Below are 18,830 nucleotides of genomic sequence, written 5' to 3'. Positions count from 1 at the left end.
CCTTTCATAACATGTCACGATAACTTTCACTGATAGCGACGATTGTAGAATTAGAGAACGCCCGCTGCCTAACCGCCTATCGCCCGGATGGGATTAACAAATAACACGTGTGTAACTTGCCGCCCGAGTGACGTCAAACGCTCCATCCTTTTGCCATTTTTTAATACGCCGTTCATCAACTCAAATCAAATGACTTTGGAGGTTCGGTGAAATGGTGGCCAAATTGCCGTCCCATGTTTTGTCAGATAGTCCCAAGTTGGAGCAGTTGACGGTAAGAAAATCTCCAAATTCGCGACAAAATTTTCCACATTTAAAACACACGTTTAAATTCACAACTAAAGTTTTCCACGTTTTAAAATACACGCGGGGAAGAAAATCTCCAAGTTCAAGAAAAATTTTAATTGTACATGTGAGTTGATTTCAAATTAATTACATCCATATTCAATGCAATAAACCTTTTAAGAAGTATAACAAACATTCTTCATGTTGGGGCCGTGGTGTTCCGGATCCGGTTATCAGCTTTTAAAATTTGAAATTTATAACCGTGGCAACGAGTTTTCACTAACTGTCACTAACCCCAGCAGTTAATTCATTGTTGTAGATAAAAAACCAAGGGAAATTCAATCATTAACCAGTCAATTTTGCTCCATGTTTATAAACCTTTAGCTAAAATCAGTTCATCAACCATTTGTTGGGTGCAAACTTTTTTCATATTGCAAGTAGATACGTAATTTTTCAGGTATAACATGGTCAGATTTATTCACAGTCACTTGCCTTCGTACGATTTATGTAAATAAACAAACAAAATTGAAGTTAGTTTGTTGTGAAAAAGTTGATAAAATGTCCTGTTTTTCCAAGACCAACAGAATGTAAACGAAACATCAAATCCAGAAAGTAATATTAAGAAAAGTTCACTATCGACCATTCCTTGTGACAATCGTACAAAAATCATAATCCAATTCAACTCATCAAAGCATATAAACCAAATAGCAAAGAAAAGTAGCGAAAGAGCAAAAGTTGTTGTCTATTTTCTGCCATCTTTGTTTTGACAGTTTAGAAACAAAGCAGTATGGTCCGATCAACAATACGCTTCTGAAACGGCCGACGTTGCCCGATCGACAAGGAGAATAGAGCGCCGTACGGATATTTACCACATACGTTTCTCAAAGAAATGACGTCTTCCGCCTCGAAAAAAGAACATCCTACTGTTTTTACCGCCGGAGCTTGATTTAAAAAGAGACTCATGTACAAACTCACGAAATTGACCAAAACCGAGCGTTAGACTTGGAGGAGAAGAAATTTTACCGTTTTAACAAATATTTCCTATTAGATAGGAAATATTTAATAAGAGCAAAATTTCAAAAACTATCTACCAATAATAAACTGAGCACCTTGATGTTCTTATAAAGCTGAGCTCAGAGACAGAGATGGAAGCAGCAATTAACGAAAAAAACAATGCGGTACATATTCCAGCCGCGGCTTTCTTATACTACGCAGCAACTAAATAGACGGGTCAAGGGTAGGTGGAGAAATCCAGGGAAAGGAGTGGCGCCCTCCCCTACCTTCGGGTAGACTGATAGAGAAAATGGAGCCTTTGGTTTGCCCTCGACTGCGGTCGCAAACTTACTTACTTCAGTACTAAAGTTTACGTCACATTTTTCTAGGTATGGAGATTTCACACCTGTCCGTGTTTCGTCAAGAATATTTGCTGTCATTTGGATCCTCATCAGTTTCGTGATGGCTTCAATTCTCTTGGGTAGTCTGACCACTGCTTTTTTAACCACTGTCTCCTCGGCTGACGGCAAATTATACGGAACCAAAGTTGCAGCAATGTCGGGTTCGTTTGAAGAAACATTGGCCATATGGAGAAACGCAAAAGTTGATAAAGGTGAAAAATAAACCTCTGCTTTTTCTGCTTTTTCATTATGTTATATTCATCTTCAACGCCATAGTTGTTTCCTGTACCTTATTAATAGTTAAAATTCTTGTACCAGTTTTGGGTTCGTCAACTTTCTCGAACGAAAGGGCATTGGAATTAGGAGGAACAAGAAAGAATACAAAGAAATCCCTCTTCAAAAACAACCCTTTCTCACAGACCTACTAGTCCCACTGGAAAAATTAGCTAAAATTTTGTCCCCAGTGGAAAACTATACTCTAATTTTTGTCCCCGCTGAAAATAATCAATTAAGCAAATCCCCACTGCAAAATATTGTGCTATTTATTCCATCCCCACTGAATGTTCTGGCTATAAAAAACAATTGAATTCAAATTCCCAGCCATAAAAACATGGGAATATAAATCCCCATCGTGTTTTGGTCCGTTATTTTTACCCCAACTGGCTGATAAGGGGGTGTTCAAAAGTGTAAAGACAGGTTTATGAGGAAAGAAAACGCCTTGAAAAGCACTGTCTGGATTCTCTATGACCAATAAATCAAAGGATCATAATAATGACATCAAAACAACCTTTGTAAAACCCTTTTACCAATCAAAGGGTCATAAAAGTACTGACGGACTTTGTAAACAAACTGTATGCAGCGGGATACAAAATCAAAACAAATGACACATGTCAAAATAAAAAATCCAAACAAATATGGCTGATTTTGGTTGTTTCAACTGTTTTACAAGTTTGTTTCGGACGTAATTATAATTGTACTCTTTAAAATGACACGTGGATCGCGCAATGTTTACATTTTACTACTTTAAATATCATTTTTTATAAATGTTTGCTTTCTCAGATAAGCAATACGACACAATACAAAGTCTGGTTGATGCTCTAATGGATGAGACAGTCGACGCAATCCTCATTGATGCTTACAAAGCTGGAGATGCTAAAAATATTCTATCCTTACCAACCATTAGACCAGCAAAGCTGATCGAATATCCACGCTATTATGGTTTTGTTTTCTCTGGAGCACTCGCCAGCTCTGCCAGTGCATTTGAAGATTACATTGATGCCAAAGGCTCAGAGATTATGACAATACTGGAAAACACATCCGAAAAAATGGAGGTATATTGTATATCAATAGTTGCTACCTTAAACAAAAAACTCGATTTTATTAGGCTTTTGTGCAAAATTACATTCACAGAAAATTTCGCGTGAAGGCTTCTTTCTTGCTTTTTTCACACAAAACGAAAAGTAGCTCTCGAGTCCATTTTCCAGACCCTAATTTTTTACTGGTTGTTAAGTTCCTTTTGACAGGACTGTCCTTGTCCACGTTCGTTTTTAATGCCAAAATAAGGAATTGTATATTCATGATATGCACCATTGCAATATCTTCCACGGACCCAACAGCTGATTGGTTGAAAGTGACATATTGACTGATTTTACGTCACTTACAACCAATCAGCTATTGCGGGTCCGTGATGTCAGAAGACATTGTAATGGTGCATATCATGAATAATGAATTGTACATGTTTTTGTATTTAGAACCTGACCTTCATAGTCAAAGTCGTTTTTTTTGGCCCAGCGCTAGCGAGTGGGCCTTTAAAGAGAGTGTCACTATTTTTTTCCGTGTTTCCTTCTGTGTGTCCGTTTTGGTAGAAACGGCGCTTTATACCAGTAACACACTTTTTGCCGTCTGGAGAGGGAAAAGCTTGCGAAAGTCGGGTACTGGCTAAAAAAGATATATTTTCTGATTTCGCGCTCCTTAAACAACAAACGTTTTCAAAACAAAACAGATACAAGATGGCGGTTGAAGCGAGGAGATTGATTTCATGTGTTGATTCTTACTTTCTTGAACATTTTCTTTGCTTTAGTGGTCAAGAGACTTTCAAACCAAAGAAACTTTGTAGTGATTTTTTTTGTAAACTTTTTCAACATTCTGTCATATGTTATAGTTTTCATAAAGCTTTCTGAGTGAAAATTCTATACCTTAAATCAATTTCTGACTTTCACTTTTGTTTCTTGTTTTCAAAAAGACTTGATTCTGGAATTTGCTGATGAACACTAAAATGGAGTTCATGTGTAAATTATAGCAAGATTGGAACTTTTTCAATCATACTACTACTACGTGTGAAAATGGTTATTTCTAGATCTGTCTCGTTTAACGAATTGGTGGCTTGATTTTTCAAACTCAACACGGAATTATTTCAAATACCGATATTAAATGGAATATGGCAATGGAGACTAAAATGCAGCTCATGTGTAAATTTGAACAAGATTGGAACTTTTTCCATGATGCTACGTGTGAAAATGGTTATATATTTCTAGATCTGTCTCGTTTAACGAATTGGTGGCTTGATTTTTCAAACTCGACACGGAATTATTTCAAATACCGATTAAATGGAATATTGCAATGGAGACTAAGATGCAGCTCATGTGTAAATTTGAACAAGATTGGAACTTTTTCCATGATGCTACGTGTCAGTCAGGCACATCCTGGCAAATGAATGGGGTGAGCATTTGCATGGGGTTTTCGTCACCCACTGCAAATGAGATAGGACGTCTCAGGCTAAAAGTGTGAAAATGAATAAAAATGAACTTAAAACTGAAAACGGGAAAAAAGGTAGAAAGCTGGGAACTTTATTTTTTTGTTAAAAGTTTCTTCAATCTTCGAAGAAAAAAATGACCTATGGAAAAAAAATTTCATCTATGCAGTTCTTCAAAATGAAGCAAAATATTTCAAACCCGGTTCAATTGCGTGGGGTATTCAGCACTATTACATCACTTTTGTTTTCAACCCCTTGCATTTGCCACCAATCACAAGTGAAAAATACCCCGTTCATTTGCCAGGATGTGCCTGACTGCGTGTGAAAATGGTTATATATTTCTAGATCTGTCTCGTTCAACGAATTGGTGGCTTGATTTTTCAAACTCGACACAGAATTATTTCAAATACCAATTAAATGGAATATGGCAATGGAGACTAAACTGCAGCTCATGTGTAAATTTGAACAAGATAGGAACTTTTTCCATGATGCTACGTGTGAAAATGGTTATATATTTCTAGATCTGTCTCGTTCAACGAATTGGTGGCTTGATTTTTCAAACTCGACCAGAATTATTTCAAAATACCGATTAAATGGAATATGGCAATGGAGGACTAAACTGCAGCTCATGTGTAAATTTGAACAAGATTGGAACTTTTTTCATGATGCTACGTGTGAAAATGGTTATATATTTCTAGATCTGTCTCGTTCAACGAATTGGTGGCTTGATTTTTCAAACTCGACACAGAATTATTTCAAATACCGATTAAATGGAATATGGCAATGGAGACTAAACTGCAGCTCCATAGTGGGAACCCCCCCCCTAACTTTAGGGGGGGGTTGGAGGTTTTCAGAAAAATTTAAGCAGGTGGGGGTTAGCCTGCTCACAAATCTTAGGTGGGGGTTACCCTATACAGGTGGGGGTGACTTTTTTCAGGTGGGGGTTGGAGAGTTTATTTACTAGTTTTCTTATTTTGACTCAAAAACTTTCTTTCAACCCTGCTCATCATAAACATATACATTGACAGTAAAAATCTATTTCTTCCCAAGTCTAATAATTATAACAAAAGATGTATGAAGTATAAAAAAAGCATAGAAATTATTTTCAAGTGATTAACCTTGCTTACCCTCAAAATTGTTAAAACAGTCAAAAACCTTTTTCAGGTGGGGGTTGGAAACTTTTCAGAATTTAGGTGGGGGTGGCCCAAGAAGGTGGGGGCTGGGTCGGTAGCATTTTTCAGGTGGGGGTTACCCTATGCAGGTGGGGGTGACTTTATTCAGGTGGGGGTTGGAGGGGTGCTGCCCACTATGAGCTCATGTGTAAATTTGAACAAGATTGGAACTTTTTCCATGATGATACATGTGAATATGGTTGTTTCTGGATCTGTTGTGTTTTACGAATTGGTGGCTTGATTTTTCAAACTTGACACAGAATTATTATAAATACTAATTTTAAATGGAATATGGACATGGTAAATGTAGACTAAAATGCAGCTCATGTGTAAATTTGAACAAGATTAGAACTTTTTTCATGCAATGATGTTGTTTCTTATGGAAGTTGAATTTAATGATATTTTGAATTTGATTGTTTACCTTCGGGTAGATAGTTTCGAGCTTTCAACATTCAATTTATTTTTGATTGACTACTGTACATTATGTTTCGTTTATTTTTTCACTTCCCTGTTCTAAGAAATGAAGAAAGGGAGAATTATCCTTGTCGACTTATTTTTCATTTTATTTTGCTCGACGCAGTAAAATTTTAAATCCTTTGGACATCCCTTTCCTGAAATCTTGTTAAACATTTTTTTAAATTTTTGGAAATCGCGTAAATTACGCTTTTGCTGGGCCTTCACGCCTAACGGGCTTCTTGTCTTTTATTTAAAATTGATGTGTAGGAAAGGGAAAGAAGATTCGTTAAATAATGCTCTTTCAGATTTTTCACACCTTTCTAGGATCAAAAGTGGAAACATTTTGCCATTTTAGCTCATAGATTTATATCATTTTATTTCATTTGTTTTTCACTGATGATTGGTGCCTGAGCACCATGAAACTCTGAGTTTGAAACAGATATTGTGTCAATTCTTTATTTTATCATTTTATTTCTTCAGCCACAAGAAGCAGCAGAGATTAAATCGATTTTCGATCAAGATTCGCCACACCTTCGCCAGACATTGATCATCCTCACAGTCACTCTGATCATCTTCATCATCCTTGGTCTTGCTTTGTGGTTCTTCTGCTTCAAAGAACGTCAAGTCATTGCACCAAGTAAGTGTTGAGTTTTTGACGGTTTCATATTTACATAAGTGTTCCCGTTTCATATCAGACACATATTTCATATCATATGACAGTGTCTGCCAATTGTTATATTATGCTGATATAAACAAAAAAAAATCCTCTTTCTGAACAATCTTGCTCCACATCCGTGTCAATCCAATGTGAAAAAGTTTGTAAATTAAGAGTGATGAGTAAGCAAACGATATCTTGACGATCGACTTAGAGAGAGTCAATTGTACTTTTTGTGCAAAACTTACATGTTTAACTCTTTTGTTTATTAGGCCCAACAAATTACGAAGAACTTGTTCAACTCAACGACCAATCGAAAGAATTTAACGATCGAATACTCGAACGAATCGAGGAATTGACAAAGAAAATGGACACGCAACGCGTCAAATTAGCTTTCGATAAAGGACAAAGTAGTCTTTCCAAATTTGCCTTGAAAGAACAAAACAGACATAGAAAGGTGCATAGATTTAACAGAACGGAACTTGCATTGGGCAGCATACCTGAATGCAGTGTCTATCATTTGCTACCAAGCATGCAGACGGCGGAATTGATTAAACCAGCAGATAGTCGTTGCAATAGCGCGTTTTTTGCCACAGATGATGACAATAATGATGACTCAGCACATGTCGACGAAAATACAACGGAAATTACGCAATTCATTTTTCATCAAAACGACGATGAGGACGACGATGATTTCATACAGGAAACAGAACGCAATAATGATGACATTGATGAGCCACCGGTAACTAACAGAAGTGAAACTAACGATTCACATCAGCCAGAAAATACGGTGGCCAATGATGATCCTGGGGAGCAACATTCAACCACAGTGACTATTCATCCGCCACCAGAGTCTAGCGAATGACCAATAGTATTCATTCATAATGAATCTCTTTGACACGTCGTTCAACAAAATTCTTTACAAGGCAATTCGAGTTTATGCTCGCGAAAATGTTGAAATTTCCCGATTTTTTTACCTTGCTAGATAGCATTGCCTCTAAAACTTACGTACGTGGAATTTTCATTGCAGCTTTTTTTGAAGATTTCATGTTGTAAATAAAATATCCATCTTAATCGTTTGCTGGGTGACCTTTAGGTGACCATTTTTATACTGAAATTTGTAACATAAAGACACTCTCTTCTCACGGACCCGGTAAGAGCTTCTCCCACGGGAAAAATCGGCCAAAATATCGTCCTCAGTGGAAATTACACTCCAACATTTGTCCAACATTTGTTCCCACAGAACAGATATTGTGCTATTTTTTTCTATCCCCACAAAATTATCTGACTTGAAAAAAATTTGAAATTCAAACCGGGAGCCATAAAAGAACATTTGGGAATATCAAGTTTAATTTATTCCGTTGTTTTACCCACAATTACTGAAAAAGTCTTACCAGGTCTGTGAGAAGTTGAGGACGCTCTGACAGGATTTCAAATTTATTTACCAAAAATTTATATCTGACAGAGTCCACTTTTCAAACTCCAACGGCACGACCCCGTCGGTTGTCAAGGTCATGCGTCATGCCCCCGACCGGGTGGCGTATTATAAATATTTATATCTACTTTATCCTGCTGTAAAAGAACATGCATATCAGCATTATTCACTTTCTTATTCACACCTAAAAAAACTATTTATGAAATTTTTTTTCACACGTCTCGTTTATATTATATTTTTTAAATTGTAAATATCGATGCACCACTTTTTTAACGCATAGCATACACAAACTGAAAGAAAAAAGCTAAATAACTAAGTTTTAATCAAATATCTAAATTTTCCCAGCGATGAAAAGCCCATTATATTTATACAAAATCGATAAACAATGGTTTTATCGGATCAGGTCGGGTTAGCGTGAGGCATGGCCACGAACTGAATTGATATTTTCACTGTTCAGTTGGTAGCCAGGAATTGAATATGATAAAAATACAGACCGACAACTGCTCCTCCTACTTTCACTGTTCAGTTCCTGGCCAGGATTCCGCCCATGATCAGTTCAGCTCGTAGCCAGAACCCCACCTATGATCAGTTCAGTTCGTAGCCAGAACCCCACCCAAGATCAGTTCAGTTCGTAGCCAGAACCCTACCCATGATCAGTTCAGTTCGTAGCCAGAACCCCACCCATGATCAGTTCAGCTCGTAGCCAGAACCCCACCCATGATCAGTTCAGCTCGTAGCCAGAACCCCACCTATGATCAGTTCAGTTCGTAGCCAGAATCCCACCCATGATCAGTTCAGTTCGTAGCCAGAACCCCACCCAAGATCAGTTCAGTTCGTAGCCACAACTCCACCCATGATCAGTTCAGCTCCTAACCAGGGTGCTACCCAAGATCAGTTCAGCTCGTAGCCAGAACCCCACGCAAGATCAGTTCAGTTCGTAGCCAGAACCCCACCCATGATCAGTTCAGTTCGTAGCCAGAACCCCACCCATGATCAGTTCAGTTCCTAACCAGGGTGCTACCCAAGATCAGTTCAGCTCGTAGCCAGAACCTCAACTGAGATCAGTTCAGTTCGTAGCCACAACTCCACCCAAGATCATTTCAACCCCACACAGGATCAGTTCAATTCGCAGCAAGAACCCCACACAGGACCAGTTCAGTTCGTAACCAGGTCCCACCCATGATCAGTTCAGCTTGTAGCCAGAACCCACCCATGATCATTTCAGCTCGTAGCCAGTGCGCTACCCAAGATCAGTTCAGCTCGTAGCCAGAAACCACCCATGATCAGTTCAGCTCGTAGCCAGAACCCCACCTATGATCAGTTCAGCTCGTAGCCAGAACCCCACCCATGATCAGTTCAGTTCGTAGCCACAACTCCACCCATGATCAGTTCAGCTCCTAACCAGGGTGCTACCCAAGATCAGTTCAGCTCGTGCCAGAACCCCGCCCATGATCAGTTCAGTTCGTAGCCAGAACCCCAACCAAGATCAGTTCAGTTCGCAGCCAGAACCCCACCCATGATCAGTTCAGTTCGTAGCCACAACTCCACCCATGATCAGTTCAGCTCCTAACCAGGGTGCTACCCTAGATGCTACTAGATCAGTTCAGCTCAGCTCGTAGCCAGAACCGCAACTGAAATCAGTTCAGCTCGTAGCCAGAACCCCACTCATGATCAGTTAAGTTCGTAGCCACAACTCCACCCATGATCAGTTCAGTTCGTAGCCACAACTCCACCCAAGATCATTTCAACCCCACACAGGATCAGTTTAATTCGCAGCAAGAACCCCACACAGGACCAGTTCAGTTCGTAACCAGGTCCCACCCATGATCAATTCAGCTTGTAGCCAGAACCCACCCATGATCATTTCAGCTCGTAGCCATTGCGCTACCCAAGATCAGTTCAGCTCGTAGCCAGAACCCACCCATGATCAGTTCAGCTCGTAGCCAGAACCTCAACTGAGATCAGTTCAGCTCGTAGCAAGAACCCTACCCAAGATCAATTAATTTTGTAGTCAGTAAGCCACCCATTATCAGTTCACTTTGTAGCCAGGACCTCACCCAAGATCAGTTCATTTCATAGCCAGAACTCTGTCTATGATCATTGCAGTTTGTGACTAGGAAAGACCCCACCCATGATCAGTTCAGTGTGTGGCAGGGTTTCCAACCATGATCATTTCAGTTCGAGACCAGGACCCCACACATGATAATTTGCATTCGTGAACCAGAACAAAATTCTTAATTTTTGATTTCTTAATAAAAGCCAGGACCCATATCCCCTTTCCTCAGGTCGGGTTGGCGTGAGGCACGGGTACAAACTGTACTTGTGAATAAAGTCACAAGTATACATTGTACCCAAAACTATTTTAATTGATCGAATTCACTAGTATAGTTTATACCCGCTTCAAATATATTTTACACCCGTGATCAAATATACTTTATACCCATGATCTAGTATACTTTGTACCCGTTATCAAATATACTATACACCCGTATTCAAGTATACTTTACACCCTTGGTCAGGTATACATTGTACCCGTGACTGAAACAGATTTGTTTAATTTTGTATTAAATTTCTCTGATCTTCACATTCGCCGGACCCTTTAAAGCAAAGCGTGGTCCTTGTAGAATGGACTATCTGTCATGAAATAATTTTGGATTAAAGTTAACGCCAAATGAATAGTTTAGATTCAAGCAAAGGGAATGTAAATTGAGACAAGGAAAATTTTGAGAACCTGATTGCTTTTATTTTTAATAGTCTTTATAAAAATGAACGATAAAAAGATGTTCGATTGTATAATCATCATTAAACAATCTACTAATTTAACGAAAGTCAAATAACTATTTGGTTGAATATTACATAAAGATTAAAGCACATATGGTTCATTTTGGTCCATCGCATTGTGGATAATAGATATTGACTGCAGTTATGATGTTATCAAATGGTTGATCCAGGCCATACCAATCTCTTAAAAAGAAAATATACCTATGTTAGATAAAGAAAGTGTCTATTTCGCTAAAAAGAAGCCTTAGATTTACGTTCTTAGATTGTAAAAAAACATGCAAGATTATCATGAAAGTGAAAAATAACGGAAACATAAGCTCGATTCGAGTTTAGCTTTTAAGTTTTGTATAGTTATGGTAGTTATAATAAGTTATATTAAGTGCTTTCATACCTCCACATGAATTCATTCATGTAGCTCTCTAAATATTGTAGTTCGATTCCTTTCATTGCTTTCAATTTAAGCTTGAAGCGATTCCAATACGATTCAATATGCTAATGAAAGAAAAAGAAATATTATTGCATAAGTTATATTTTGTAGGAGGAGTCCCCGCCCCCAGCGGCACCCCTTATCACGCCATCAAGCAAAATTTTTTCTCTATCACGCATCATGAAAATCGCTGGAGGTTTGTCATCACGCAAAAAATAGCGAAAAATAGCCCAAATCACGCATCACGCCAAAATCTTGATCACGCCATCACGCCGACAAAAATCTCTAATCACGCTATCACGTAAGAAAAAAGCCCCAATCACGCCATCACGCAAACCGCTGGGGGCCTCTAGCAGAGCAAGAAAACTAAAAGACCTTTCCTTTCGGAAGCAGATCGTAATATTGTACATTGAAATAATTTTACAAATAATGACCATTGAAAATATAATTGGATAAGCAAGTTATAACAGGAACACGAAAAGAAAATAGATATATACACCCTCTTTAGAGCTATTAGACTTACCTGTGTGTGAGCACCTGTGACAGGGTCAACAAAATGATACGTATGATTCACGGTGTTGTGCTGAATGCAGTTTGGCACAAACTGTTGTAAACGATTGTAGGCGCGCCATTCATCACTATGAACAACACTGTTAGGATTTAAAACTCGATTAATGACACCAACCAAAGTCGGACGGTTTCTCCTATTGACGATTTCCATACATCCTTTTGCTGGAGTAAATCTTGTATCTACTAGCCCAAAAACCCAAACTGGTTGTGCCCGTCTTCCTCGACCTCCCTGATAAAAAAAGCTAAAGTTACTCACCAACCATTCTCCTAAATCAAAGAGCGATTTAAAATATGCATCACATTCTATGCCTCTTTTTAGAACATTGAGGTAGTAAATTTGAATTAGCAAATAGTAAATGGGATCATCAAGAGCTTTCTAAAATCTAGGAAACGTATTTATAGTACAGTTGAATCCCGATAAGTAGTAGCTTAACTGGGCCGAGAAAAAGGTGGAACTACTTAGCTGAGTACTACTTATCCGTGGTACTATTACTTATCGGGATTCAACTGTATTTATAATCCAGCTAAAATCAACATACTCTTTTAGCATGTTGGAATTGACTTTCGTCGATCTGTACAACAAAGTTTATACCGCCACCACCAAGAGTAATTGGGTTTCTTTGCAGCTCCCGAGTGCATATTCCTCTTAATTTCTGAAACATTTTGATCACATGCTCTTTTAGGATACCGACTATATTTGTAGTTTTGGTCATTGATATCTTACTCGCCCACAGATAAATAACAAAGAATAGATCTGGCAGCGAAACTCTTGTCCAATCATGGAATATCGTACCCTCCCTGATTCTCATCGAGGTTGTAGGAAAACGGCGCCTGTTGCATCTCCTGCAAAAAAGGTTATGGAAAATAGTCCATAGTTTATGAGTGGCAATAGCATTGTCACTTTCCTAGGTTTTGTTAAAGGGAAGGTATTGTCTTTTAAGGAACACAAATTTCTTCCCCTTAAAAACAAAGAAAAAGAAGCTATTCTTCTTATATCTTTCACTCTTCCTTCAATGAAGAAAGAAAGATGAAGTCATTTTAATGCTAAGTGCTTTTCCGAAAAAAGAAAAATACAAAGACGGGGATTTGTGACATGGATCTCCTATACCAAATCGAATCGGAAGGAATGTATTACTATCACCGACCCCATCAGCTTAAGAAGCTAATACAAATCACCCTTGGAAAATCGGTTATTAAAAATGTTTTCTTCGCAGACCATATTTTCTAGAGATAGAGATAGTCCCCCCTTAGGAAAGAAGACCCCCTTAAGTAGTGACCCCCCCTTATGAAATTTATTTGAAATTTTAGACCCACCTTAAGGTGAGGGCGTATGAGGTTTTGAATTTTAATAACTCTGCCCACTTTATTTAAAATTACTGCCATCCCATAAAACCTTCCAAGTATCGAAAGGTGAAAGAAAATAATGAAAGACTCACCATCGATATCCATCACAGCATCCGTCGTTTCGTTCCAATCGCATTGGTAATTGACAACCAGGGCAAGCTTTAACAACACTGATAAGTCCTTGTCCTTGCAAGAAGTGTATAATGGCAATTTTATCGTTGCCAAATAACAAAGCTCCCCATCTCTGCAAAAAGCGTCTTTGTACAGCAGCCATCTCTTCGCATTAACAAAAGATCAAACTCGCATTTGAGTTTTATTTTGGTGGAAATATATAAATTCCCGACTGCTCTGTCTGATGTCTGACCGCTTTATTATAGGAAAAAAATTTTAAAGCCTCTTATCAAAAAACTTTTGGTTGATAAAACAATAAGTCTAGACAATGTATTTTTGTTTTAGAAAGAAATACGAACATTGTTATTTGTGACCTGCTTAACTACTTATTACAAGAATCACTTTTCAGAAGGAAATCTAAAAATATGACCCATAAATAAAAATTGGACTACGAGCCCCGATAATCAGCCGGATTCTTTTCACACTGTAATATTGTCTTATTCTAAAGGCGTGATTTTTTTCGGGGATACGGTAATTTTCAGATCGGATCTTTGCTGTGATCTTCATTTTTGTCAAAAACTTTCTTCAAATCAAATAAAAGGTAAAAAACGATCAACGTGCAAAAATTTGTTTAGAAGACAAGGCATTTTTCACGGTCTTTTTTTATCACTTCGCAAGAATATTCTACTTTAGAAATCTAGACATCAAAATGAGAGCCCCCCCAGCGGACCTAAAATTCGCGCCATAACGCCAATTTTTTTCAGATTTCACGCCATCACGCTTGAAAAATTCCATCTCACGATCACGCCAATTCTTTTACCATTTCACGCCACCATGCCTGTAAAATTTGCTTTTTGTGATCGAATATGTAATAAAACTCCCTCTTTGATGAGTGCTAAGTGATAATGGAGGGGGAGGGCGGAGAGCCGGGCTGGGCTGGTGCTATGAATTGCTATGCTGAGGGGTAAAAATGTAGTGACTTAAAAGGCGCAACCATGGTTTAACCAAAATGTTTTTTTATTTTTGCCCAAACCGTCATTATTCTTTAATGAAAACGTCGAGATTTTGCTTGGAGCTTGCATTACATGCTATATGTAGATTAGGTTTGGAATCTAACCTAAGAATACCTTGATAATATTTTGAGATACTGTAAATTTCCTAAAAAGTTAAAAATATGATGAAATGAAAAAACACAACTCTTATTAAAAAAGCCTGTAAATTTTATGCCTCAGGACATTGGAAAATGAAAAACTGATTTCTGAAGATGTGTAGAAATCTTCCTTTTGAAAAATATGTGGTTCAAAACCTCATAGCACTTTTTAAAAGTTACCTTAAGGGAACTAATTTTCGCTGGAACTAATTTTCGCGGTCGAAAAAAAAAACTGAAAAAATCGCATTTCGTGGGAGTTAATTTTCGCTTTTTTGCCCTTTTTTGGACAAATTTCTTTCATTTTCCTAAGGGTTGTGGAAAATGTCGTACCCTCGTAATTCTAAAGTTTTCACGAAATTCTCGCGAAAATGATCAAAATTCGTAAAAATCGCGAAAACTGCTAAATAAAAAAGGAAAAGGCTGCAAATTTTGACTTTATCCCTCGTCAGACCAAGGGGTGAGCAACACTGAACAACGAAAAGGAGTCTCCGCCCACTTTTTTATAACGAACAAGCTTCCATTTTCGCGCGCTTTTTATCTCTAATTTCAACATTTTACTAGACATTAAACGAGACATGTCTATGTGTCTAGCTTGTCCTGTCTGAAAGTAATTTTCACTCGACGAATTTTTCTTTTTGGTGTGCATTTTCATTTCAACTTCGTGACGAGCGAATCAAGACGTAAAATGGCACTTCAACGAATTCTAGATAATGCTGATAATGAACAGATTTTGATTAGAGAGCTGATGGATAATGGACTACTAGCACGTCACTATATTGCGAAAATGACCATGAAAGAACTGCAATGAAGCTACATGAAAATATGCTTACTTGGTAAGAAGACTTTTCTTACAAATTTTATTCAATGATGAAGAAAAACATTCGTAATCATTGATCAGTAATCAAAGTGGATTTCCATAATTTCAAGTAAAAAATTGGGCGACGGTTATTCCTTAAGGACCTTAAGGAAAGGAAAGTTTTTTGACAAGGATCTAGTCTCTCCCCGGGGCGGTACTTAGGCAAGGAAGGGTGCAGATATGTGAGAACAGTAAGGGTAACTTTTTCAGACCTCAAAAAAAAATCTCTCGAAGGCTGAAATCTGTTCAGCAGGATCCAAAAATTACGAAAATCAGATTCTTCGATCATGATTTTCGAAAAATTGGACCATGATTTTAAGAAAGATCTACTTACACTTCACGAAACATTGACTTTAATTGAAGATACAAATTTTTAATAAAGTTCAGATTTCATTGTAACAGATCTATTTTTCTAACGAGCTACAATTTTTAATTACCAGCTTTTTTTATAAATTGCAAAAACCAGGAATTTGCCCATCGACAATTTTTTTGATATTCTTACTCTGCTCTTAAATTTACAGGAGATGCTCAAAATGTACAAACAGGAGATCAGTCAAGGCAGTTTCATTTTTCGCAGAAAGTAGAACCGATCTTTGAACCTGGATGAAAGTATTGAACGACTGGTGCGAAGAAACAACTGTAAAGGTAAAAGAAACTTTTATTTTTTACGTTATTTTGCTCACGTACCTTATTAGGTGGATAATCGAAACTACCTTTCGCGAAAAAGACTGAAATTCGCGAAAATTCATCCACCGATTCTTGTCCCAATTAAGGGCTCTGACCATAGTCAGAAAATCGGTTATGTGATTTGAAGATATATATGTTACGGCTATTTTATTTCATTTAAATTCAATTACTTTATATATCTTTCTCTGAAGGAAATTGCCACCGCATACGATTTGTCAATGGGAACAGCTAGTGGTCATCTAACTCACTTTCGAGAACTCTATCAATCTTGGTTAGTTGACATCGAACCACAGTTTTTGGGTGGAGAAGGAAAGCATGTTTTGATAAAGAAGTTAAAGGTAAAGAATTTCATTTTTGTTGCTTATTCTTACAACATGAGATATATTCATTTTAAAAACACCGTTATATTCGCTACATAAAATAGAGGGTTTTATGCTATGTGGATAAAAATGCTTATTCACGCAAAATGGTTCTAATTTTACGGTTATCATCTTTGTTTATTCTATAATTAGTTAACAGAAAAATTTTGTTCTTTAGAATTGTTCAGGAGATTGCAACATCCTGCTAATGATCGAAGACCATTCGAGGATTGGTTTGCTTCTGCATAATCGGGAAGAAACATACGAGCATATCCTTCAAGTACCAGTAAAGATGGGAACTTTCGTTTTTTCTGAAACAGTAATGCTTCTTCCAGCTGGATGCATGCAGTCACAGACAACAGAACTGTTTCAAGGATCAAACACTGAGGAAGCTACAAAACATGCTAAATCTTGGCTGGCAAAAAGAAAGGGTATTCGTTGCTCTAAATCAGGCGGCTATATAAATGAATACAACTTTAGATTTTATATCAAAAGTGAATCAACTTTCAAAGATAGAATGATTCAAGTCTTCAGAGAATTATACAGAAATCAATTTGAGTAAAATTTTGATACTGTAACGTTTCAAACGTTTTGATTGATCCAAAAAATATCCCGAAAAAAAAACATAAATACATGCTTCGTCTAAATTTCTTTCATTCCAGTCCTGGCTACGAACTGAACTAATCATGGGTGGGGTCCTATACGGTCTGTCTTGATCTAGGTTGGGGTTCCGGCTACGAACTTAACTGATCTTGGGTGGAGTCCTGGCTACGGTGTGAACTGATCATCAGTGGCTTACTGGCTACGGAACGAACTGATCTTTGGAAGGTTTCTAGCTACGAATTGAACTGATCTTGGTGGCTTACTGGCTACGAACTGAACTGATCATGGGTGGGGTTCTGGATACGAGCTGAACTGATCTCAGTTGAGGTTCTGGCTACGAGCTGAACTGATCTTGGGTAGCACCCTGGTTAGGAGCTGAACTGATCATGGGTGGAGTTGTGGCTACGAACTGAACTGATCATAGATGGGGTTCTGGCTACGAGCTGAAATGATCTCAGTTGAGGTTCTGGCTACGAGCTGAACTGATCTTGGGTAGCACCCTGGTTAGGAGCTGAACTGATCATAGGTGGAGTTGTGGCTACGAACTGAACTGATCATGGATGGGGTTCTGGCTACGAGCTGAACTGATCATGGGTGGGGTTCTGGCTACGAACTGAACTGATCATGGGCGGGGTTTTGGCACGAGCTGAACTGATCTTGGGTAGCACCCTGGTTAGGAGCTGAACTGATCACGTGTGGAGTTGTGGCTACGAACTGAACTGATCATGGGTGGGGTTCTGGCTACGAGCTGAACTGATCTCAGTTGAGGTTCTGGTTAGGAGCTGAACTGATCTTGGGTAGCACCCTGGTTAGGAGCTGAACTGATCATGGGTGGAGTTGTGGCTACGAACTGAACTGATCATGGGTGGGGTTCTGGCTACGAGCTGAACTGATCTCAGTTGAGGTTCTGGCTACGAACTGAATTGATCTTGGGTGGGGTTCTGGCTACGAGCTGAACTGATCATGGATGGGGTTCTGGCTACGAACTGAACTGATCATGGGTGGGGTTCTGGCTACGAACTGAACTGATCTTGGGTGGGGTTCTGGCTACGAGCTGAACTGATCCTGTGTGGGGTTCTGGCTACGAGCTGAACTGATCCTGTGTGGGGTTCTGGCTACGAACTGAACTGATCTTGGGTGGGGTTCTGGCTACGAACTGAACTGATCATAGGTGGGGTTCTGGCTACGAGCTGAACTGATCATGGGTGGAATCCTGGCCAGGAACTGAACAGTGAAAGTAGGAGGAGCAGTTGTCGGTTTGTATTTTTATCATATTCAATTCCTGGCTACCAACTGAACAGTGAAAATATCAATTCAGTTCGTGGCCATGCCTCACGCTAACCCGACCTGATCCGTTTTATCAAAAGGTGATTTGTTAACGCGCTATTTGGTAAATTCATGCATCAACCCTATAACCCGCCCAACGGCCTTGGAATACACGCTTTTTTTTATAAGAATACACTTTATAAGAATGTCTATGATGAAAATGGCCAAAAAATTAAGAATATGCTAAGAATATCACCATCATGGAATTTTTCTACTCGAGCTAAGAAGCCTAAGAATGCAATTTTAGAGCATTTTCAATTATAAATTGTCAATTACCCCCAAGTAAGGCTCACTCCTTTCACAAAAATGCCATCTTATGCTTGAAAAAGAAAATAAGGATAAAAGTATTGTGGAGCCCTAGAATCAGCATTGACAAAACCGAAAATTCTAAATATGAGAAAAAGCAAAAAATCTTGGAATTCTATTCCTATCACCTTGAGTTAATAGTTTATAACAAAAAATTAACATTA

The 18,830-nt window shown here is 38.3% G+C and overlaps 2 protein-coding genes and 1 long non-coding RNA gene across 3 annotated transcripts in view; 2 read left to right on the top strand and 1 right to left on the bottom strand.

The window, feature by feature from the left end:
* The window catches only part of LOC136821072 (uncharacterized), a 32,375-nt gene extending 23,929 nt beyond the window's left edge, over positions 1-8,446 (top strand). The window contains exons 18-21 of the mRNA XM_067077305.1: positions 1,665-1,888; positions 2,736-3,007; positions 6,537-6,693; positions 6,984-8,446. Of these exons, the coding sequence (XP_066933406.1) occupies positions 1,665-1,888; positions 2,736-3,007; positions 6,537-6,693; positions 6,984-7,576 (1,246 nt within the window). The 3' untranslated portion in view covers positions 7,577-8,446. The remainder of the gene's footprint in view (positions 1-1,664; positions 1,889-2,735; positions 3,008-6,536; positions 6,694-6,983) is intronic.
* A 2,406-nt stretch (positions 8,447-10,852) lies between these two features.
* On the bottom strand, positions 10,853-13,542 carry LOC136821055 (uncharacterized). The gene is made up of 5 exons (XM_067077289.1): positions 13,361-13,542; positions 12,464-12,767; positions 11,878-12,153; positions 11,319-11,419; positions 10,853-11,110 (listed from the first exon to the last, which is right to left on the bottom strand). Exons 1-5 carry the CDS (start codon positions 13,540-13,542, stop codon positions 11,026-11,028), a joined length of 948 nt encoding a protein of 315 aa, XP_066933390.1. The 3' UTR covers positions 10,853-11,025.
* Positions 13,543-15,153: 1,611 nt separating this feature from the next.
* LOC136821025 (uncharacterized) lies at positions 15,154-17,061 on the top strand. Its single transcript, XR_010848675.1, has 4 exons — positions 15,154-15,362; positions 15,907-16,030; positions 16,264-16,410; positions 16,610-17,061. It is a non-coding gene; the product is annotated as an uncharacterized lncRNA (long non-coding RNA).
* Positions 17,062-18,830: the final 1,769 nt, after the last annotated feature.

This window comes from Clytia hemisphaerica, unplaced genomic scaffold, assembly GCF_902728285.1.
Source record: "Clytia hemisphaerica strain Z4C2 unplaced genomic scaffold, Clytia hemisphaerica genome assembly, whole genome shotgun sequence".
NCBI lineage: Eukaryota > Metazoa > Cnidaria > Hydrozoa > Leptothecata > Clytiidae > Clytia > Clytia hemisphaerica.
This window is presented reverse-complemented; position numbering and strand designations above follow the sequence as displayed.